The sequence below is a fragment of the Notothenia coriiceps genome, unplaced genomic scaffold (genome assembly GCF_000735185.1).
Source record: "Notothenia coriiceps isolate Sejong01 unplaced genomic scaffold, NC01 NC01_scaffold00032100, whole genome shotgun sequence".
NCBI classification, from domain to species: domain Eukaryota; kingdom Metazoa; phylum Chordata; class Actinopteri; order Perciformes; family Nototheniidae; genus Notothenia; species Notothenia coriiceps.
This window is the reverse complement of record NW_011364801.1, coordinates 37,982-61,750: the sequence shown is the minus strand read 5'-3', so window position 1 is coordinate 61,750 and position 23,769 is coordinate 37,982. Positions and strand designations below refer to the sequence as shown.

General features: G+C 38.3%; 3 protein-coding genes across 5 annotated transcripts in view; 2 read left to right on the top strand and 1 right to left on the bottom strand.

The window, feature by feature from the left end:
• Positions 1-3,800: 3,800 nt before the first annotated feature.
• apoob (apolipoprotein O, b) lies at positions 3,801-12,369 on the top strand. Of its 2 annotated transcripts, none has more exons than XM_010788713.1 (9): positions 3,801-3,898; positions 4,279-4,392; positions 6,202-6,321; positions 7,271-7,303; positions 7,519-7,573; positions 7,835-7,930; positions 8,541-8,632; positions 10,750-10,839; positions 11,170-12,369. In XM_010788713.1, the coding sequence occupies exons 1-9, from the start codon at positions 3,881-3,883 to the stop codon at positions 11,206-11,208; spliced, it is 657 nt and encodes a 218-aa protein (XP_010787015.1). In that variant the 5' UTR covers positions 3,801-3,880; the 3' UTR covers positions 11,209-12,369. The 2 variants fall into 2 exon arrangements, with proteins under 2 accessions (XP_010787015.1, XP_010787014.1); XM_010788712.1 differs by having other exon boundaries at positions 10,750-10,843; positions 11,173-12,369.
• Positions 12,370-15,259: 2,890 nt separating this feature from the next.
• Positions 15,260-18,797, bottom strand: LOC104960624 (diamine acetyltransferase 1). The gene is made up of 6 exons (XM_010788711.1): positions 18,542-18,797; positions 17,685-17,736; positions 17,518-17,598; positions 16,039-16,140; positions 15,907-15,947; positions 15,260-15,696 (listed from the first exon to the last, which is right to left on the bottom strand). Exons 1-6 carry the CDS (start codon positions 18,602-18,604, stop codon positions 15,520-15,522), a joined length of 516 nt encoding a protein of 171 aa, XP_010787013.1. The 5' UTR covers positions 18,605-18,797; the 3' UTR covers positions 15,260-15,519.
• A 1,232-nt stretch (positions 18,798-20,029) lies between these two features.
• acot9.1 (acyl-CoA thioesterase 9, tandem duplicate 1) overlaps positions 20,030-23,769 on the top strand; it is a 12,613-nt gene continuing 8,873 nt past the window's right edge. Inside the window, exons 1-6 of one of the 2 annotated variants that reach the window (XM_010788709.1) lie at positions 20,030-20,195; positions 21,393-21,487; positions 22,266-22,292; positions 22,988-23,033; positions 23,259-23,429; positions 23,530-23,567. In XM_010788709.1, coding sequence (XP_010787011.1) covers positions 20,182-20,195; positions 21,393-21,487; positions 22,266-22,292; positions 22,988-23,033; positions 23,259-23,429; positions 23,530-23,567 — 391 coding nt within the window. In that variant the 5' untranslated portion in view covers positions 20,030-20,181. The remainder of the gene's footprint in view (positions 20,196-21,392; positions 21,488-22,265; positions 22,293-22,987; positions 23,034-23,258; positions 23,430-23,529; positions 23,568-23,769) is intronic. The other variant, XM_010788710.1, reaches the window with a different exon arrangement.

Here is a 23,769-nt window from a genome sequence, read left to right as displayed (position 1 = left end):
TTGCAGCATTACCCATAATCCCCTCTGTTTCAGCCCTGTTTCAAAAGTGCTGATTCTCTGTCTGTTACTTTAGATGAAAATAAGGAGCCCCTCCCCACGCCCCTCTGAGAGATATCTGGTTACAAAGAACACAATGGTGCTCTAGGAGGAGATGCAGGTGATAAGGTGTGTGTGTGGGGGGTTAGGATTAAAATCTGGCCAAAATCTGATCAGCTCATTTTCAGACAGGTTTTTATATAAATGGATCAGGACAAAAAGTGAGCAAATCTTTTTTCCTGAAACTTTCAGAATCTCTTTACACAGAGGGGACACATGGTTATGTATAAAAGACAAGAGAAAGTGGATTTTGCATAATAGGTCCCATTTTAAGAAAAAGATGAGTCAAAGCCAGTAATCCAAAAACAACCTATAAGATATATAACAGCTAGTATACAAACAAAATACTAACACTATTTACTGTAGTGTAGTTCATTCTATGAACTGTCTCCAAATATACAAAGCAGAGTGTAAACACACGTTGTCACAGATGCTGCTAACAATTTCATCTTGAAGTGATACATTTTCTTCCAGTGCGTTCCAGCTTTTAGTCCTTATATTCTGCTTTTTACTCCCAGATATCCACCATGTTCATAAAACAACACAGATCTCTGTGCTCCCTCTCCTTCCTCTAGGTGTGTGTGGGTGTGAGTGTGTATGAGAGCTGAATGCAAGATAAAGAGGAAAACCATAACACTACATGGTACATGAGATCATCGGTTTGTTTTTTTAGATAACATGCATAGTTAGAGCTCTTTACCAACTCACGTTTTCATTCCCTGCACTTTATTTTTGGCTTTGTTGTGGCTGTTGAGTGAAAACGCACCAGCTGTACTTTAAACTCAAACTGTAGTATTACAACATGCTGTAAGACATCTGTCTGATATTAACATTCTGACTGAACTACAAATGCACCAACCATGAAACATGCAGATAGTTAATATATCTAGGAAACATTGGGCCTCATGCAGAAAGAATGTCGCCTACTATTCCTGAACTTCACATAATTAGTTATGTTTGAACGAGTCATAAGGATGATAAATGGCCCTAAAATGTCCATTTCATGCTGCCTTTTTCTCTTCGTTTTTAAGAAGAAACTTACCAAAGAATCAAAATAAGACTTAAAATAGATGTTTGAGTCCTGCTGTCAGCTAATAGCAAACACATTTAGCTCTTTGAGTAAAGTGTAAAGAACCTTAAAACAAATTAGAAAATATCATCAGGATTTAATGTCAGGCTTGGTGCTAAGTAACAGTCATGGAGATTTTAGATATGATACAATTATATTCTATTATACGTGATTTTACACTGTCAAACACCTGCAATAAAGACTGAGGCAGCTATTGGAGACCATTCCAACAAATACTTAAGTTTCTGTGCCAATAGAAATCACTAAATCTAAAATTAATCTCTCAGGAATTTGGCAACCATGATGATATGGTGAACATAAAATAGATTTAGCATAAAGTTCCTGCTTTCGTTCATTCGCTACCAGATTAAGCTCCAAATTCATGAAGTTCAAGGCATATAAAGTCAAATTAGCGTGTTTTCCTGTTCTCATGACTCATATTGCGAATATGCAACTTTGTTTTTAATGGGGGTTTTTTGTATCTAAAATGAAAGAGACAAGAGAAAAGTAAAATATACTAATGTTCCAAATATCTTAAATTGCTTGCACTCATCACCGAAATATAAATATATTCCTATGAACTTTTTTTGCACGTGGCCCTGCAAATTATTAAGTATTTGGCGTGTTTCTGGTACAAATACATTTTGCGTGTACTAATATTTGAGCCAGCAGAGCTCAGTGTAACCAAGACTCGCAGCATTGAAACTTAAAAAAAAATGCCAGCAAGGGTGTTAGAAGATTATTACCAAAGCTGATTTCTAACCGTGGTTTTTCAGTCAGATCTGTTGATTTCAGACATTGAAATGCCGCCTTTGCTTCAGTTATATCAGAAGTTTCTGTTGTGGTAGGATCTGTAAAGCTTAAGCAGCACAGCAAGCCTGTCCATTCTGACCATTTATTTCCCAGATATTTATTTTTCATTTTCCATGAGCCAACTGTGAAAAGGGCTAGAGAACACATACTGATGCAGTTCAGCCGTTAATTTAAGTTATTTATTTTCTCAAGTATTGCTTTCACTGAGCTATGCAGTAACAGTTGTAGGGTTATTTATTACAAGAATTTCATTGTGTTGTTTTCAAATTGTACTTTTTGTCTTTTAATTTGTTCTCCTGAGCAGCACTGCATGTGGCTTATAATGGATGCTTTGAGAACGCTCTATGTTAATATAATCATCCTATAGAGGAGGTATTTTAACATTTAGATGGGTCTTAACAGGTACACTTTAAAGAAGGGAACTGAAACATTTATTACCATGTCCTGAAACTGTATGCAGATTGTCATTCAAAAGATGTTTCATTTACAGGTTTTTCATATTGTTTGAACTTGTTTAAAGGTGGCATGTTTTCTAGGGATCATCCTTTTTTAATTCACGCTTCTTTTTATGAACAGTTTTTCCTGCTGTCCACACACAAACCTCTCTTCTGAACTTTACAGTGTTCATGTGATGCCACTGCAGCTTGTCCTTTTTTGAGGAACTCTTAATCGCTTTGTGGCAATGGTAGAAATCTTAGACCGTGTACCTTTCCCACGTTAAAGCCTCCTCAGCAGTGAGATGTTGTGCGTTTCATTTTGGACTTCATACTGCATCTTTGTTTCCAGAGGGGGGAAAAAAAATCCAGGAAATCCGGGGTGGCTAAACAATCTGTAGTGAATAAAATGTCAAAAGAAAAATAGGGAAAAATAATTTCCCAGTGCCCGATGTGAGATCTTCAAATAAATATAACGGTCAAAGATCTAAAGATATTTCTGTTCAAATCTGTTTCAAGCATGATGTTTGGTGCTTATGATTGGAAAATGTCTAAAATGATCATTCAATGTATAAGAGTAGTTGATTCAGTACATTTCAATGAAATTATTGATGAATCTATAATGCTGCTCAAATTTGTCATTTTACAAATTCAACATTCGGTTCACATAATCAATTTTTGTTCTCAAAACATTTCATTCCCAAAGCTTTTTTTCTTACCGTGTTCAAGATAATTTATTCCTGGTTTTGCACTATTTTGCCTCAGATTTTAAGATCCAAAACCTTTACAATAACCACAGAAGTCACACAGTCGGTATGTTTTTTTTGTCGCTTAACTCTGAGGCTGATGTCATGTACATCACTCTCATCCTCCTCCTGTCATGTTGCTGTTAAACGAAGAAACGTGTAACCGATAAAGTACTACTGTCCTGATTTATGGCACATTCAGTCATAGCGCAGCGTCCTTTAGTCCACCAGTCTGTCAGTAGGAAAACAGAATAGAGGATTTCAAAAATAAAACAATACCTTGCAACGACTGTATCTGAAAAAGAAAGTAAAATCAGATTAACATATCTTATAATCTGAGTAGAAACTCTTTGGAAACGATTTGTAACTTCTTTCCAGAAATAAATGTTCATATTGGTCAACTTTGAACTGGGTGCTTTAATATCTGTGTGTTTATTTCTGACTCTACTTATAGCTTCTTTTGAATTAATTCTATATCTACTAATGATCTACTCCATTCATTAAATGCATAAGATTATTTGGAATGTTTATACCTATAGTATAATTAATATATCTTTATGCGTCATATATATACAGTATGATTCAGAGCCATAGAGCCATCTCATATCATCTCTCTATGGCGCTGGTATGATTATAATAGATACAGCGAATAACGCGCATGCGCCTTTTGTCGTGTCAGCCTTACGACTTGCCGTAGAAAAGCGAATCTCTCCTGGACCAGAATGTCATATGTGAAACTGGTAACTACTTTTAACGTTTATGTCCTTTGTGTCAACTTAAACATTATGTATTTTTCAGGCGTTCCTGCATTTAAGTGGAGCTTAGCTCCGTAGTCTTACATAATTTGGTTGGTACTACTCAAATATGTTTGAACGTTTCTAAATTAGTAATCCGTTAATGTTAGCATGTTGTCAGCTGATGTAGCTAAGAGGTCAGTTAATTCAAACGCTCCCTTTCCCTCTTTATATAACGTGATGTCATATGATTTAACTCAGAAATGTCAGAATTATTGTATAGAGTGTTTTAACTGACGCTTCAGTCAAGGCAAGGGCTTTATTATCATCTTTATCGTGAATGTGAATGTGAATGTGAGTGTGTGTTGTGCCTTGTTTCACGCCAGGTGTCGTTGTGTGCCGTAGCTCCGGGGCTGACGGGTCTGCTGTGCGGCTCTGCGGTTCTGGCTGCATCCGAGGGGAAGAAGAAGAGCCCACAGCCGGTTCTGAGCCTCGATGAGGTGGGTAAATAAATACCAAACAGGTGCGGGAAAACTTGACAAACTTCAGAACAAATGGGAGAAATATCTACCTGTGTTACTCATAAGTACTCATGCCACACTGGGAAAATACTCCCGCAGTCCTGCATTAAACACCTAACTTAAAGTAAAAGTATTTTTTGTGCAGTACATGTTCCCTGTCTGTGTTTTCCTATTATAAATGAATTTGATGGATTTATATTTAAGCACCATGAATGTGTATGTTGCATTTTAGTGCTTTGGATGTTTAAGGTTATGCCAATATACTGTAAATCCAAACCATTGAATCTTGATCATCATATGTTTGTAGTGTTGCTGTAGTGGGAATTGCTCTAGGTACAGGACTAATAAATAACAAAAGAAAAACAATACCACAATCACTCTTATACATAAAATGTGTACATGTCTATAGTTTACTTATTCCTGAATTGTACTTAAACCATTATATCACTTACAGCCAAGCCCTGTACCCAGGATTTCGTAAATACCGAGGTCCGACCTACACAAAAGCATTTTACTCTGGGCTCAGCAGGCAAAAAACTAAAGAGGGGCTTCCACATGTGGCGGACCAAGTGTTGGTGCTGCCGGATTTGGCAACCCCACTATAACTTTGTCCAGGGTGGTCGTACTCCCACCAAAATCAAATTGTTGTTTGCTGTTCACCTGTAGTTTGTGCACACAAAAGCATTTTACTCAGGGCTCAGCAGGTGAGAAACTAAAGGGGGGCTTCCACATGTGGCAGACCAGGTGTTGGTGCTGCCGGATTTGGAACCCCGACTATAACTTTGTCCAAGATAGTCACACTGTAAACAAAATCCCACCATTGTTGGTTGTTTCCATCTTATCTGAGAAGGTTTTCCATCTCCGGCAGTGCAGATTTTCTATCTTGAGGATAATTAAGACCTGGTATTTGCATGCTGACCAAGTCCTTTCTCTGTTTCTGTTGTAATATCTGAATACAATTACCATTTTTCCTGACAATGAGCAATCCTTGCTTTTATAAGTTCAAGGGTTTTAAAGTCTTTCACCTGTGCACATATTGTTTATTCCCGGGACACAGAATAGTATATTTACCCTAACCCAAATTGTCCAAAATTGTGGTATCCATTGATTACAGTAGGTTTGTAAAAGCTATTTGCAATACTAAGACCAATAATACATTTGTATTGTTCGTAGTATTAGTGTTTATCATTGTTGACATTGGTATTTTTGCATAATCATTAATTATGCTTGTATTACACAGTATTTAATTAACTTTAAAAATAAGTTGAAGTATTATCAACTAGCTAGCAGATATAAATTAAAGAGGAAGTTCAGAAGTAAGTGTATGTAAATGCCGTTCTGGATATTCTGGTGACAATATTGCAATCCTTGAAAAGTCTCCTAAGTCTTTGTATTATTGTTGGAAAACAATGTTGGTTTCTCTGATTGTATCAGACTGCTATGTATTTCCCCCAGGAGGAAAACTAGGTGCACTAATTCATCTTTGCTCAAATTTGACCTTTTCGCTATCAATAGGGACAGTGTTGTTTATGCATCTTGTGTTCAAAGGAGTAAGCCATTATACAGCAGTGTGTCATCACCTGGGTTGGTTTGATGTCAAATCAAATACCAGACTCCAAACTGTTTAGTCTATGATCAATCATCAATAACTTCTATGTATTTGTTTAACTAATATCCAAGTCAAAACTAACAAAACACCCTTATTTAGCCTGGCCTGTGGGGCAGTTTGAGTGGATTAAAGGCAGTTTGGATAATACTTTAACACCTTATTGTTGTTGTTTGTTTCAGCTGCCGTCATTATACAACATCCCTGAAGCAGAGCCTCATGTGGAGCCAGTGGCCGGGACCCTGGAGGAGAGCGTCGCCTCGCTGAGGAAGCTGGCAGAACCATACACCAACCAGTGCCAGGTGGGTTCACATCCGACACTAAAGACACGTTTGATCGTTTCACTCCTTTATTTGATAGTTGAAGGAAACATTTAATAAAATAATGCATGTGGTGTGGACACTAACCACTCGGTTTCAAAGAAGTTTAATAATAGCATAATGATGGGGTATGTGCTGTGCCAGAGTATATATTTCAGAATTTCTACTTTGAATTTCTCAATGCACGCTATATTTACCAAGAAAGAATAAATATAAATAATAGCAGCCTAAGTTGTGAGCTGCTATAACAAATAAAGAGCTGTGAGATCTATAAGAAAAACACGAGTTGTATTGTCTTTCTGAATCTGAATCAGTCCTGCTGAGTTTAAACCTAATCTAGACTCATGTTTTCATAGATTTTGTGAAAATGTTAAAGAATCTAAAGCCCAAACTGTCCTTCTCACATCCCTCTTGGGTCTTCCTCAATTAAACAACAGTTTTGAGGTCAGCTGTGTGACTCCTATGTGCCAATAATGCAGAAAATACAATCACATGGGGGAAACCCAAAGCAGCGGATGCATGTTTATCACTTTTCAAACCAGAATACGTCACACGAGCAATACGTGGATGTGAAGCCCATCAGTTGTTATTGGTGTTGGATGAAAGACATTTTGGCACAGACAGTGTTTGAGGAATGTGTTTAATTTAAAAAAGGTGAAAAGTCAGCTTGCAGTGAGGCGTGAAAGCCTTTCTCGTACAAAGACATATTTATCTCTTCTGGGTTTTATCACATTTTGCTGCATACAGGGAAACATGGGCTATTTTTAATAATGAACTCTATCTGAGGAAACATTAAAAAAGGACAATGTGGAAAGACTAAATCAAGCGTTTGAACCTTGATAGAAGGAAAATACATGAATGAATTATGTTTTAAAGGGAAAATAATATGCTGTAAAATGTGCTTTAATAAACTAACTTTCTTTTTTTGCAGCAAACGGGCCACGTTGCATTTGAAAAAGTGGAGGTCAGTAACCTGAACATTTCTTAAACTGTTGTTTCTGTTGAGGTGTTAAAAACAATTCTGATACAAAAGAGCTATATAAAGGTGAAAGCGCCAGACCAAATGTACAACCGTAGTTTCCGTTGCGCATGTTGAACAAGCTGATAAGGCTGTTATCAGATGAAAGTAACCCCCGCTCCTGTCTCTTTCTTTGTCTCCTGCTGATCTTTGGACCTCAGCAAGTTTACAAGACTGTGGAGCCCACAATCAGCTCCTCCATAAAAACTGTCACAGGTCAGAAATCACATTGTTTTTGTTCCCAGTCAGAGAGGGCAGAGCATTATGTGCTGTGAGTGTAAACATGTGAAGTCTCCGTAGACTCCAAGAAATGTCGTTTGACTTGTTTGTTTACAAAACAATGTCAAAATATCTTCGCTTAAGAAGAATTAACAATATGCTCCACTTATTAAATCTGTTGAATTTCCTTTTAAAGACCTCAGGTGTCTTCACGTTTTCAGATATATTTACATTTTCTTCTCCCCTTTTATTTTTCAGATGTGTACCAGTTCCTCAGTAACCCCCCTGCTGACCTCTACGACAGTGTGGCGGCCGTGGGCTTCTCTGGCATCCTTGGACTTTTCTTGGCCAAAGGTTAACATTTGCACCCACACAAAAACACTCACTGACCTGCATTCTATCATAATTGGCATTTCAGTGAAAGCGTCAGTCTGTGTTCTACTACAAACAAATACAAATTCCCACCGCTCCCCATCCACCTCAAGAGAATTGGAAATGTTGATATGACTTTCGGGTGTCTTTGATTGCTCTTTTAACGGAACCATTTGTTTGGTGGCGTTAATTTCCATCGATTCAGTCAGCTTTTCCCGGTATGGATTACTTTAGTGTTTATGGTTCAGGAGGTTTTGAGCGTCTCCTCCTCTCTTCTGATTAAAACTGGCAAAAACAGTGAATGAAGCCGTTTGATGTTAAAAATCAAAGTTTCTCCCTGCACTTCTTTCTCTGATAACTCAAGATCAAAGAAATCTTTAAGGTTAATTTAATCACCATATCTGAGAATCATCATGATTTTGTTCAAAATAATGAGCTTTGCCTATACAGGACTGACTAATAAACAACAACTATAAGACCCAGTAGCAGGGGACATCACACAAACAAGGAGCTGTCCGTCTGTCTTTGAGAGAAGTATTGGAAACAGTCATTTCTCTGCAGCAGCTCTCTGACTCCTGCTCCCTCCTCTCAGGCTCCAGGGTGAAGCAGGTGGTGTTTCCTGTTGGACTCATGGCTCTCAGCGCCTCCATGTTCTACCCTCAGCAGGCTGCGTCCGTACTGAAGGTTTGTGTTGTTTTGGAAATATACAGTTTAGGCCTAAATTATTTTCCCCCCAGGAGTTATGGAACATTTTCCTAAAATTCTTCCCAATGTTTCCAGCATTGATAAAACTTGATATAATCAAACATTCACCAGTGCTATTTAGTAGCTTTTGGTACATTTTGGAACATAAAATATGTTTTTAGGCTTGCTTTATATCAAATATAGTGAAAAATGGGTTGGTCAAAAATATTAGCCCCCATGTGAATCTTTGCTTTCAAAACACACCTAATCAACCAATCGGCTTTCAAGCCACACCTGATCAACCAATCGGCTTTCAAGCCACACCTGAGCATTCAATCAGCATAAAACGACTCCAAGAAACAGGCACTTGAATACCTTATTGAGAGGGACTATACTACTACTCCTACTCACCATGCCAAAGACAAAGGAAATCAGTCTTGAGCTCAGAAAGAAGACAGTGGAGGCTCATGATAAGGGGGAATGCTATACTGCTATGTCCAAGCGCTTCACAGTGTCTAGAACTGCTGAACGTTGCATCATTGCGAAGTACAAGGAGAAAAATTCTGTAAGAAAACAAACCTGGGCGTGGTCGAAAGCACAAGATTTCAAGAACTCTGGAGAGGAAAATAGTCAGAGATGTCAGCAAGAATCCCCGGACATCTGCCAAGATGATTGTTACTGACCTGGCTGGAGTGATGTTCTGGTCCAACAGTTCCTAAAGGACACCAACACCAAGGTGCTGAAGTGGCCCGCACAGAGCCCAGATCTTAACCCTATTGAGAATCTGGCGGGTGCTCAAAGTGAATGTCCATGCTCGGAAACCACGCAATTTGGACCAGCTGGAACAATTTGCAATGGAAGAATGGGCCAAAATCCCTCAAGAGACCTGTGCCAACCTAGTAAAGAACTACTCTAAGAGGTTGTTGTCAGTTGTGGCTCAGAAAGGCTACACAATTGACTATTAATGGCCTGGGGGCTAATATTTTTGACCAACCCATTTTTCACTATATTTAATATAAAGCAAGCCTAAAAACTTATTTTATGTTCCAAAATGTACCAAATGCTACTAAATAGCACTGGTGAATGTTAGATTATATCAAGTTTTATCAATGCTGGAAACATTGGGAAGAATTTTAGGAGAATGTTCCATAACTCCTGGGGGGCTAATAATTTAGGCCTCAGCTGTACATCAGGGTCATATCTGTATAAAACGTCACACTGCCTCATGAAACATCTTGACAACCTAATATATCCCGAGTTGTTTCCTAAATCTGATATCTGACTAAAGGCGATTTTGTGGAAATATTGATTGCAGTTCCATAACATTTTGTACACCACGGGACACTGGATAGTTAACAAAGTCAGCAAAAACATTTTCATCTGTTTTCAGGTCTTTATTTAATCTTCCTTCCTGGAACTTAAATAAACTCAGGAAACAGCTGTGAAAGCAGGAATTTCTTTTCACTTCCAAATTATTCCTGGTTAGTACGTTTTTGAGACAGAAAGTTCATCCTAAGGGAGTTATTTAGGAAAATCCCCCCCTCATCCTATAAACGGTGTCTCATCAGAATATGCGTTAGGTAGTGTTTGATCTGTGACTGTACTTCCTGTGAGGAAAGGGCTGTGCTTCCCTGCAGGAAGTCCTGGCTGTGACTTGTGTTTCTATTTCCACTGATGTCTGGCTCATTTTATTTTCTGTATTTCCACCCAGAGAGCCGACACAAAAAAAAGAGAATCGACACGCCCTGATCACACTTCTGCTCACATTCACAGCTGAAACGCTCAGACTAGCAGGGCAGGGTCCAGATGTGAAAACATGTGAGCGGGCGAGATAAAAAAAGACGTTTAGCTTCTGTTTGGCAAAAAACGAGAAAAGCTGCAAACTTATAAACCCAATGCAGTGTTTTTATTTACAGTAATAATGGCAAATCTATTGATGTTATTGGTGTTGTTAAAAAAAAGATATGACACAGTTCTACGGCATCAGCAAAAGTAGCTTGAACTCTTAACCTCTTTTCTATTTTCCTAAGATAACTAGATGGATGTTATCCAAAGGTTTCTGATTGGCTGAGAGATGACGGATGTGTGTGTCATGTTTCTTCCTGTGTGTTCACCAGGGGGGTCGTGACTCGACATACAGCTTGGCTCAGCGTGGCCGCGGCAACCTGGAGAGTCTCTGGAAGTATCCTCCGTTTGGAAAAAAGAAGGTGGGTCTCAGTGACCAATCATTCATAAGCCTTTAATTACAATAGCGATGATCCCTTCTTAAAATCTATTTATATATTTACTACATTATTTTATATTGTTTGAAATATTCCATTTCTCATATGTACCTACTTTTGCTTAATGTTGAGGTTGTTTTCAAATGTTTTTAACATCGTTTTCACCATTTTAATTTTGCCTTTGAAAGCATTTTGCTTCTTTGTTTTCAAAAGTGCAATATAAATAACGTTTTTTTTACTATTAATATTGTGTATATTGATGTTAATTGTTACAACTTTTGTTTAAAAGTCTTTTTTTTCCTTCCTTTTGCTCAGGAGAAAAAAGAGAAAACAGAGAGCAGCGACACAAGCTGAGACTCCACTTTCCAGTAACACACACAGAAACGCACACACACACCTGTACGACTCCTGTATATTAACTCTTATTATAATTATTCACTCAGACACACAGCCACTAATAAGGACGTCATTATTTATTTAAGTTGAACATCTCCAAAACGTGTGAAGTGTGTTTCTGAACCCCCCCCTTCCAAGAAGCAGGTATTTTCAGGATAGTCAATATTCTGAATATCCAGATAAACCTGTGTATCTGCTTCTTGGAGAAGCTAATCATTCCCATTTTCTCTTTCCATGGTGTCAGTTTCTGCAGTGTTTGTTCTCAAATGTGCAGCAGAACAGGACTGTCTCTGCCAGCGTCACTTCCTCATTCTTTTATTTGTTGGAGCTGCACAACACAACTTCCCATGCTACAAACTAAGAAATGCGCTGTTACAGCTGAAACAACTGAGATACAATTAATCAGCCACTATTTTGCAAATCATGTATCTTTCGATGGTTTAATTTCCCCAAATGTTAGAATTGTTGGTTTCCGTCCTCTTACTTTCGAGTAAAGTGCATTTCTCTTTAAAAGCAGTAAGAAAATGTCATCTTTGGAATTAGTTGGAATGGAAAGAGTAGTAATTAATGAATTTGTGCTGTTTGTCTTTTCTTGTGTTTGTAAGCAGAAATGCTTTAAAAACCAGTGAAGAAGTTTAAAAACTAAGTAGAAGGACCAATGCAGACTAGAAAAACATTTATAAATTATATGTTGTAATGTTAGTTCAAAAATCATTATTTGCCAACTACCTGTCATCTCTGCTGATGGACTTTTTTGTTGCACTTTTCTCAAAATGACCAACTATTTTTTGCCTTTTCTTTGCATTATGAAGTTATTTTTATTATTATGAACATTATACGGGCGGCTTTGAAGAGCTGTCGTTGTCAAGTGAAGCTTACAACAGTATACATAAAAAAAATTATTCATGTCGACATATTTATTCCCCCGGATGTTTTCACATCGCAGTTGATACTGGTAAAACGTACTTGTTACAGTAAAGGGCCAAATCAAATGATGTATAATAATTAATGAGCTAAATGTATGTGTTGTCCATGTATAATAATGCGCTGTATATACTGTACAAGGTTTTATCTTATTGCGACGGAAATAAATCTGGATTCTGAAAAGGACACATCTTTTCTTCTTTGATGTTTTTTTTTGTGGGAGTATTTACGGTGTACATGGGTGTTTCTCAATGTTGAAGAAGGCTGCTCCAGAGCCACTATTTAAAGCATACTACGTCATCGAGTCCCGCCGAAGGACTGTTCCAATGTCCAGCATACTTGGAATTCTACCGAGGCCGGCCCGGCGTACTTCGTAGCGAGATATTTCGAGGCTGCACATGTGTAGACTCCGCGGTCTCCGGAGATTTAAAAAAAAATGTATTCTGCCTGATTTTCTGCCCTTGATGTAATACATTTACATTAATAATTGAATAAAGTAAACACCCTTTGCACCCTGGGCGGCAACATTTTGCATTTGCCTTGTACGATGGGCGCTGTAAGTGATGAAAGTGGGGGATGTTGACTTATCAGGCGCCCGCAGCGCACACTCCGGGGGGCATATCCCTGGACCCCCCTAGAGCAGTGTTTCTCAAACTTTTTCATACCAAGGACCACTTAACCAATAAAAAAACACTCGCGAACCACCTAACTCCACAAATATAAAAAAAAACACATTACAAATCGCCTGAAAATGGTACAAACAAGTGGCAACATGTGTGATGAAGGTGTGCTGTTGTAACCTCGCTCCATTGCGGAGATATTCCCGCAAGAGTGCGGAAAACTTAAATTTATTTATTTATTTCAAATGTGAAATGTTACCAATATACTCACGGACCACTAGGCCACACTTTGAGAAGCACTGCCCTAGAGGATGTGACGTCCACCCCCCAATTAAAACATGTTCATATACAATAATGAATACATTTGAAACCTTCTTTATATAACCAACATGTCAATACGTTTTTGTAGTGTATTGGTCTTTTGTAGAGATTTTTCATTTATTCTTTATATATTTTATTATGTATTGCTAGGGAGGGGGCACCTAATCATAATCTCGCCTAGGGCACCAAAATGTCTAGGGCCGGCCCTGGTTGTGTGAGTAAGTGTGTCATAATATATAAATAGATATTAAGTACCAAATTAATTAATTGTCAGATCGTGTATAAATTACTAAAACATTAAAAGGAGTTACTGGAGTAAGCCCCCCCCCCCCCCCCGCCTTGTTGTTTTTCTGCAATTTATATATGTCTGGCTCGTGATGATGTAGTCAACCATCATCATCATCATCAGCACGTCCAGAGAAAAACCAGAGCTGTGTGTGTGTGAGAATGTTTCCCTTTAATCTAGTTTCCTCTTCCCTTTCTCCCTCCGGTTCTGATTTATCTCTTGACCCGTGATGTAATGTTTCTGAAGAGGATACGATGCGACTCCTCTGAACCCTCCCAATGTTGATGTGGGTTTAAAGGAACTTAATTTAAAACCAATTATACCCATTAACATGTTTTATACACTGTTTTTTAAAGCAGCATGAGGTGACAAAGAGGAATTTACTTTTTGGATCCAACATTGTTAAATTCTTATGTTAAATCAGCAGCAGTTTATTAAGCATTTGCACAACAGTTATATATTTATATGTAGTATCCAATGAATACACAATATAAATAAAAAGTTAGAATAAACGATAACCTTCTTAAATGACACTCAAAAATCTGAACACAATATAATTACCTATTACTACTACTGTTGATATTTATATTAACTATTTATATTTATTTTTAACTAATGTCAAATGCCTAGGTAAGATGCTGCTGTAACAAAAAGTTAGGGATCAATAAAGTACTTCAAAATATATTTAATCTAATAATATACCAAACTTCTATTTCTAAATACATGATAAAATAAGAACTATATGAATCCCTGTACGGAAAATCAGGTGTCATGGCAGCAATAGTAATGAGAGGAAGGAGAAGAGTTATATAATATAGATTAGATGCAAGTGTCAAGTTTTTTATATTTATTCAACTGCAATGATGACTAACTAACCGAATAGACGCAAAATCAGCAGAAATAACATGCATGTGATAAAACCATGACTACAGACTTCCAAGAGGAACCAAAAGGAACCCCACCAAAACAGTTTTGAACTTCCTCAAATCTTTAAAACGCCCGTTGAAAATATCCAGTTGTCACATGTGCGCTGCTGCGTGTGAAAAAACTGCCAAAGTAGCGAAAAATATATCAATCTTTGTTCAGTACAAACATCACGTTCCCGTGTTTCCCCGCTAAGGGAGTAGCAACATGAGGTTTAACTGTTTATCTGCACATTGTTTAAAGCATCCATCAGTGGGAACATCAGTATGCCCAGTTTCAGAGCTACATATATATATATATATATACACACAACTTTATGGAGACCATTTGTTCACCCTCTAAGCTGATGTGGAAGTAGGCGGTGAAAACACAGGAAATACACTGACCCGTGTACATTTAGAACGTAACATATCCGCATTACAATGTGTAAAAAAGATTAACACTCATCTGACTGTGAGGCGTGTGGCGCAGTGGACTAGTGCGTTGGTGTTCAGATCAGGGTAGCACAGGTTCAAACCCCACTGCAGTCAGCATGTCGTTGTGTCCCTGAGACACTTCACCCCAAATGGCTCCTGTGGGAGTTGTCCACAGTATTGAGTATGTCAGTCGCTTTGGATAAAAGCGTCTAACAATTAACATGTAATGTAATGTCTTACATGTCTGCTGGAAGCTGGCGTGAATCGACTGCTCATCCAATTCAAAGCCACATTTGTGTGATACACCTTTAAGATCTAGTTCATTTTTATACACTTAAGGATAAATGTAACATTGATCATGTCTTAAAACTTGTAGTACTATGTTTAAGACCGTGTATAATCTAAATGTTAAACTTCCCAATGTAAAGTGACAGCTGCAGTTTGAAAATTAGTCAAACAAATATTATTAAACTGGCATAGTTTAAAAGGCATTTAAAGAAAAGTTTAAAGCATGAGACCATGTTTGAAAAGTTAGTTTTATTTCAAACTTTAGTCATATTAAACGTTTCTGCAATCAAACGCAGTAATGCCAACATAAAATAAGAGGTTAAAATAAGTGATTCAGAGCTACATGTTGGCGAAAGGGTAACAAAAGGGTTACTCATATTGTGAACTACAAACAGAAACATTACTGTGAAACACAATTCCCCTTTTTAAAAAGCTGAACTCTGAGTGGAGCGAAGCGACTGATCTCTGTCTCCATCAGCCTCCTCCTCCGTCACTCCTCCGCTGGCGTGCCCATCTTCACCAGGCTGTTTTTGCTGAACCTGAAGAGCCTCCAGCCCTCCTCCTGGGAGAGATCCTCGGCGCCGCGCAGCTTGTAGAACTGGATGGACGGCTCGTTGTTTTCGGCCACCACAAACATCATGCCAGTGCAGCGCGTATTCATCGCCAGCTGCAAGAGAGACAGGGATTACAGTTAACATGTGTACTTATAAAAGTCTGACGAGAAAACAGATCCAAAGGAAAAGCTGGCTTGATACAAAAAGGGGAAACACAAACATTTCCCCGGATTTGTTTGCTTTTTCTCTCAGGTTTTAAACATTCAAATGGAAAATGTGCACCATTGCAACTCAATGTATCTCTCGTCAGTAAACATACTCACATCACTGAGGTGGCGCAGAAGCCCAGAGCCAATGCCCATTCCTGGAGAGAGGGGGAGAGAGAGCTCATTAAATAAAAAAAGCATCTGACGAGATAATGAAATGCTGAATGCTGAGCCATTCTTTTCCCTTACCTCTGTACTCGTCCATCACGTAGAACTCCTCCAGATACAGCTGTTTGCCGACCCAGGGGTCATACGTGAAGTAGTACATGACGAAACCCACCACCTTCCCGTCTGCACACAGTGAGGAGAGGGGTAAGTATCCATATATGTTTATATTTATACTGACATTCCTATATTTATATTATGTGTAGCACATACAGTTGCATGAATGGACATTACTTCTGCAAAATTTATGTTGTGGCCTTTAGTGCACAGAATGCAATGCATGGAGTTTAAATGTAGGGTAGGTAAGAATGGAGAAACCAGTTTGAGTGCCCTAGAATTGGAAAGTACACAACCGGAAAAAATCTGCCCCTTCATTCAGACTTCCGTACAGAGCCCCTCCTCCAACACACACGAACGTGCACATGACCAATGAGGGCACGAGATAAGTTTGTGCACAGGTGGAAGGCTGACAGGCAGGTAGGCCATCCAATTATCTGACCCTGGCCGGCTCAGGTGATTGGTCGTGCTTTTTACAGTACTATGGCTTCCACAGATTATTTTGTTTATGTATTTATTGTCAAAGCATTTCATATATTCATTGCTATCGGGATGTTAAGAGCATTTCATGGAATATAACAAAAAGTGTTTCTGAAGTGAATTACCTACCCCACCTTTAAGTCATATGAGTTTCATTTTAAATAGTTTTCATCTTCTTTTGTAAAGTACTTTGTTTATGCTGGGTTCTGTGTGATTTAATTACCTGACAAGTTTAAGGCTAATTTACTTCTGCCATGTTTTGGGAAGAACTCCCGGCTAACAGGTAAAGTTATGATGATAACAAATCATTATAAATGAATAAAATATCTGGGAGTTAAATGACATTATCTGATGCAGCATCAAATTAAACATGATATACATTTCCATTTGATGCTACTTTATACTTTTACTCTATTGCATTTGTTGAACAGCTGTGGTCACGTCACTGTTACAACAGAACATTGTACATTATAAGAAGCATATGATCAGCTCAAAAATAAAATCATTTTTTAAGCAAACTGTTTTAATGCAAGACCAGTACTTTGAAACGTATCAGTACATTTAGATAATAAATTGTTGTATTTGTATGTTTACTAAAGTAGAACATCTAAATGCTGTTTCCGCTCGTGATCTGAAGATGTTGTACAAAAACAGGAAGCACACGCTGTACAGAGTTTAGGTTCACACTGTCGGTCTGTGCAGGTGGAGGAAGCAGCGAGTCATAACCTCAAACTGAAAAATGTCTGGGAATTAAACTCTGAAGAAGCTCAGATTACACTTTGAAAAAGGGAGAGTAAACATCCAAAACTCTTAAGTTGCAGACAAAAGAAACAGCGTTCTTAACACATATCTGTATCTATTTCTCTCTGGAGACGGCTTCTCTGTGAGGTAACTCAAGGTCAAGCCAAGGGAGGGGGGTGTGGGTGTGTGTTTCAGTTGTTATGAGAAGCAGCAGGGTGTTCTTACCGTCACTGCTGTTCTCTCCTTGGAGCTCAGCGATGATGCAGTGGTAAAACGGGGTGTCACCAAAACCATCCTCAAGGAGTTCTGCAAGCAAATGACACCTTAAGCCTCAGGGGAACAACACTGATAGTTATGTGAATAGATCGATGGAAAGAACTTTAAAAAGTCACCTTTTTCAGTCAGTGTGACCTGGTCCTCCATCTCTTCATACTTAGCAAGTTCCTGGGACAAGAAAAACACAAAGCATGTTATATCAAGTAAGGAAACTAAGTTCAAAACATCTGAAAATGATAGTCTCATTACTTTGTATAACTCACACTGATGACATAAGCATCCCTTGTTTTTTAAGAACTTTTCTAGGCATAACAGACAAGTCAAAACTGTTACTTTTAGGACGTATAAAAAACACATTTTTTTCAAATATAGGACGTATAAACAAATGTTTTCAAATATATAGAAAATCAATACCTTTAACTGCTTAAATACCAGTTATGCTTCATATGACTAATAGTTGTTGATTCAAACAGTTATCGTTAAGTGCTTATCAGCTGAATGCATGCTGCTATGTTTGATAAGTAATATATGTGATTTGCTCCGTAGGTCAGACAAAACGTGCCCTCTTTTTGGTGGACATTTTCCTAATATTCTCTTAACTATATTACTCGAAACAACAGTACAACCCTCATCACCTGTAGCCCTGGTTGTGTTATTGATGCCATCCCATTAGGTATAGTTTTACAACCGTAACAACATGACATTGACCTCCGTAAGAACTTAAGCTGTAGGTAAGACTATTTAGGAACCCGGATACGAGTCTCCATGCTGTAAACAAAGACCAACGACACTAATCTCACTCGGACATCCTCCAGACGGTGATTCATCGTTGAAAGCGTCGTCTGGCTTTCATATCGTCGGAAATACCGGTAGAATAGAGTAGATGTGAATGTCACGGCTCCCTAACAGTTAGCTAGCTGGCTAGTTCAATCCTTCGGCGACTGTTAGATGTGTATGATGGTCCTTGGCCTACCTTCACCAATCGTAATATGTCAGACACGTCCCTGGGTTCAGCCTTTCGTAATTTATACTCCATTTTCTTCTTTTACTCTTTTTTCTTAGAAGTCCTCTGTATGTGAAGTGAAAGATTAGTTGTTTCTTCATTCGCTTCAGAGTAGCCTTTTCCCAACAGTCAGTCTCTGGTCCGGACGCATTAGACGAAACAAGAAGGTCATCCAGTAGTTATCACCCTCGGCTGGGTCGCTGCCGTTTATCTGCCGCTTCCTTTGTTTACATCGGGAGCTTTATACCCCGCTTGCGCTGGAATGTGGTTGGTCAGTTCCCAACCTATCATATTTCTGACGAATCAGCGTCACAGTCTGCCAGTTTGTTTAGCCAATCAGGACTCAAGGAAGGCTCACGTGAAGCGTAGGTTCTAGTTCGGTCATTACATCTTTGTTATTGTCGGCAAAGTAAAGTGTTTTGTACTTAGTGGAAGAAGTAGCTTAAGCTATAGCACAATGTAGAAATGATAACAAATTAGAGTAAAGTATGACAAATCTAAAAAGTATTTGCAACAAAAAAAAGAAAGTTGTGATGTTCACATATTTTGATACTATATAAACCATACCAACGCATACAAATATCCTTAAATTACCATGCATACATATGATCCAGCATAATGCAATTTATTGTATTATTTTTTCAACGATTTGTTTGCCCCTAAATGTTGCAGCTGGTAAAGGTGGAGCTCCTTTTAATTACCTCAACATACAAATAATAAAAGATAATTTATCTAATGTGAATCTTGCATCTTACAAAGTGTCAAATAAATTTTGTGGAGTAAAACTACAATATTTGACAACCTATTTGAAGTAAGAGTTTTGCATCTCTACCTGACATGAAGTGTGAAAACACAACACAAGTTATGTGTAAACAGGAATAATATGTGTAGAATGTTTTACGTGCTGAAAGGTTATTAAATACTACTCAATATACTTTTAAGGTGTGTTAAATAATTACAGGAAATACATAGTAATACATTCTGCCCATACTACTGACCCAACTTGGAACTTATGAATAAACTTCCATGTAAAACAGTGTGAACCAATAGTTTTATATATGCATATACAGTCTATCAGAGTTTGAGGTATTTTAATTTTTAGTCCATAATAAAGCATGGGTTAAGATCTAAAAACTTTAGATGTATACTTTTACTTAAAACAAGTTTTATGTTTGGGATCTCTACTTGTTAAATATGTTTCATACAGTGTGTTATTGCTGTTTCTAGTTCACTTACATCTCTAAATTCTTCCTGCACGATTAAACAGTGACAATTTTTCCCCCTTCTATTAATCAAGAGTAATTTACACACCTTTAGGGCAACTCTTTTCAGTCAATAACATTGAATGGTGCAAACGCAGTAAAGACGTCTCCACAGTCACGCCTGGCACGGGTGATCTCCTGACAGGCTGAACTCAGGGTGATAAAGTACTTATTGCGTCCTCCTGCAGTGGGCAGGGCCAAACACCAACCCGGAAGCTGTTCTGGTAGTCCTGACTTGCCCTGGTACCTTGGCACCGCAGTACCCTGGAAAGAAAATCTGTCACTTTTTTACCGAACTAACCCGTTTTCATCCCCTGAACCGTTCACGGTGCCATTCGGGAAACTACAATGCTTTCACCGAGGTCAGTGTGGTTAAAAACGTGGCTCAAAGTTCTGTTGATGCTGTAGCTAACCGTTAGCATATCTACAGTCAAATGAATCCCAGGAATGCTAAACAGCTTTTTAACCTACACGTGTCAATGATGCTTTTGTGTGTGGGGCACTGGGGCTAGTTTGGTTTATTTAATTTCAGTAAATATACCAGCTTCTCCTGGGAATAGTTCACCAGGCCCAAACTGGGTGGGTGAGTCATTATGTGTATATAGGGTGTGTCAAGTTCATACCACTCAGAAAGAAAGCACCCATATAGTATAAGGTTTAACACCAGATCAAACTAGTTCATATATTTTGGGATATAATGTTCAGATAAAGACATAAAGTGAGATGATTTTCTGTTTTGCAACTCATTTTTTTCTTAGATTTTGTTTATATTTGCATATCCATTTTGTTTTTTAAAATGCTGCACTGCAATTTCTTTAGGGTATAAAAAGTATCTTCTTGATCTCCAGGCTTATGGAGTTTTAAGTCTTTAATATGAACTATATTTTATCAACTCATGTAGTGTGTCTGAAATCTTTTTCTGCAGTGTAACCATCAGAAGATACTTTGCAGAATGAATGACATTACATATTTTTGTCAAGATTCCTAAATGTTAACTGTTAGTGTAATATTTGTATCTGAACTACAATGGAGTAAAAGTATTCTAAAGTAAGAATGCATTTATAAGGTATTATCACTTTATTACACAAGAATAACGGCTGGATTAACTGCTTTGTAACTTTTACTGTTGTGTTTGTTGTGGAAAACGTTTGAGCAGATTTCTCAATGTATACATATATATATATATTAACTTATTCCTGAATGTTACTTGCAGCATAATGTCTTTTGCACTATTGTATTTATTTTTGATACCGTAAGTTCTGTATATTGTAAGGTGTTCTACCTCCCTGTACTGTAAATATGCCAATAAAGCATTTTAAATGTAATCTTTGTCAAAACCACAAGTTTCATGCAGCAGGCAGGGACAGTCGATGTGTCTTTTTGTCTGTCTGTCTCTCTGCCTGATCAGCTGTTCACTCTTGAATAGCAGGATTAAATACAGATTGGATGACAGTTATATTTAGAAAAGGATGCTTGTGGATGTAACTGGACTCCTCAGCCTTAAGGTCACCTCAGATTTGTTTATCATTTTTTTCTCATGTCCTCATTTATCCTTTCAGGTTCCTGCTCCTGCGGTCGACCGCGTCTTTGACCTCCAGGTCATTCAGCGGGGGGGCCGTGCTGAAGCAGGGCAAGGCGCCTGACATGGCTGACGGTAGGACAACAACCATGCTTCCTGTACAAGGGATTAACCCCCCCCCCCACCTAGTTGAATCAATAAAGACATGTCTGGTTGTACATACTTTGAATTCTAGTGTTGACCTGGTTTTAGATCTGTCACCATCTCAGGATTTTCTAAAATACAATTACAAAATAACACGTTAATTCAGATTATAAGGCACACAAATGCCTCTACGTCACCTTTAGGTAAGAACATGGTGTCCCAGATAGTCAAACAAGTGAAAACGAGCAGCTTTTCTGGGGCCAGCTGCATTATATAACCACTTGTTGGACTTTGCTGTTTACTGTTGTAACATGACGATACATGTTGATGCAACACCTTGCTGAAGGAGGTGAAAGTGCCCCGCACACTTATTTATTTACATCACTTTTTTTGCGGATAATTATCCAACTTCAGTTCATGTTTACTCTTGTTTAATGGGACTTTACAGATAGTAATCCAAATCAACTCAAACTGTATTGATATAGACATTTTCATTAAAAAACTTCAATTAATAAATCCAATCTCAAAACATCCGCAAGGCTATATTTATGGATGAAATAAACATGCAAACATTTTCAACTGCAGTTATTTCCACATCTGTGAATCAAGACATAACAGATTGCAGCTGTTTTATTGCAGCATATGCGAAGGCGTCTGATGAAATAAATCAAACAAAATGCTTCATGGTGCAATATTTCATTTCTGTGTGAAATCCTCAGACATCCAGCCATATCCTGCACCTTTAAAATCATTTTTGTTTTCTCCACAGGAAACCCACTTTTGCACGTGTCTAATGGTGTGTTGGTAAACCACGACGAATCATATTTAACACTATTACACTATTTCTCCCACAGTGATTTCTCTAATTGCACGAAATTTCCTCCTGCACGGTGACTGACTGAACATCCTTCTCTTTACCTGAAGCCAATCTTGTTTCAGCACCTGTTAGGATTTAGTCTTCTTCTTCTTCTTCTTCTTGTTCTTCTTCTTGTTCTCCTCTATGTTGCACTGAGCTTCAGTATTTTGTTGCAGCTGGTTCCCACGTGATATTTAAATGCTTTTTCTTCTGGGGTTTTATATTGTCTCAGTGTTTGGGCCTCTAAAAGCTGAAGCCGTCAGGAAGGAATAACAGACGGTTAAATTCATAATCAGATCCCGCTATTTTTGTAAGAGTGGTTCATGTAAATATGAAACCTAAAGACCTATAAGATTAAGAAATATTAAAGCACATAATTACGCTTTAATAGAAATCTGTGTGAAATGTAAACACATTGTGTCGGCTGAAAAAAACACAACTTGTTTCCCAGAGGCTTCAGCTGCAAACCTAAAGTGAAACCGCATCATTGTTTTTCCCAGAGACGATACGAAACATATGGCCTTGAACTCTTGGTGCTTTTGCTGCAGAACACCTGCTCTGATAAATGCACACGCACACGCACACGCTTACGCACACACATAGGAGGTCTGATTTTTTCCCCCTGTGTTTTTCAGTGAGAAACAGGCTGAGAGAAATCGTGGGAGCTTCCACAAACTGGAGGTACTGAACCATTTGTGTCAAAGCGTCAAAAAAACAGAATCATATCTGTATTGTTTTGTTTCGTTTGGCTTTTTCGGGCCAAGATTGTTTGCTATTGTGTCTGATAAGAACATTTGCAAAAGAGAAACAGTAAAATGTTTAAAGAGAATGGATACTATGCACGACAAACAAAGTAAGAAGTATTGAAAAGTCAAGAAACAATCTGTGTGATAATCTTGTGTGCAGCGACCACCAGCAGGCCATGTCTGAGCGCCTCTCGCTCTCCGACATGTTGGCCAAGTCTCAGGACGACCTCCCCCTCAAGAGGATGAAGGACAGCAGGCTGGAGGTTCACCTGCCTCTGGGCTCAGAGCCACAGCTCAGGGAGAAATACCTCACCTTCCACAACACTGTCAGGTACACACACACACACACACACACACACACACACACACACACACACACACACACACACACACACACACACGTACATCCTCTAACTTGTGTCTGTTTGCAGGTTTGGTCGGATCCTGGAGGATTTGGACAGTTTAGCAGGTATTACTATGAAACTTAACTTCCTATGTTTTGTAATTGAAATGTGCTGGGACCCGAGGAAAAAAAGTGTCTTCCAATTTCCTTTTTTGTGTGATTTCCTACCTATTTAGGGTTAAAAAAACATCTTGCAATTTAGACTTTTTTTATTTTATTTTATTTTAAAATGTTACAGTATGTCCACTGTAGAGGACGTCGGGACCAT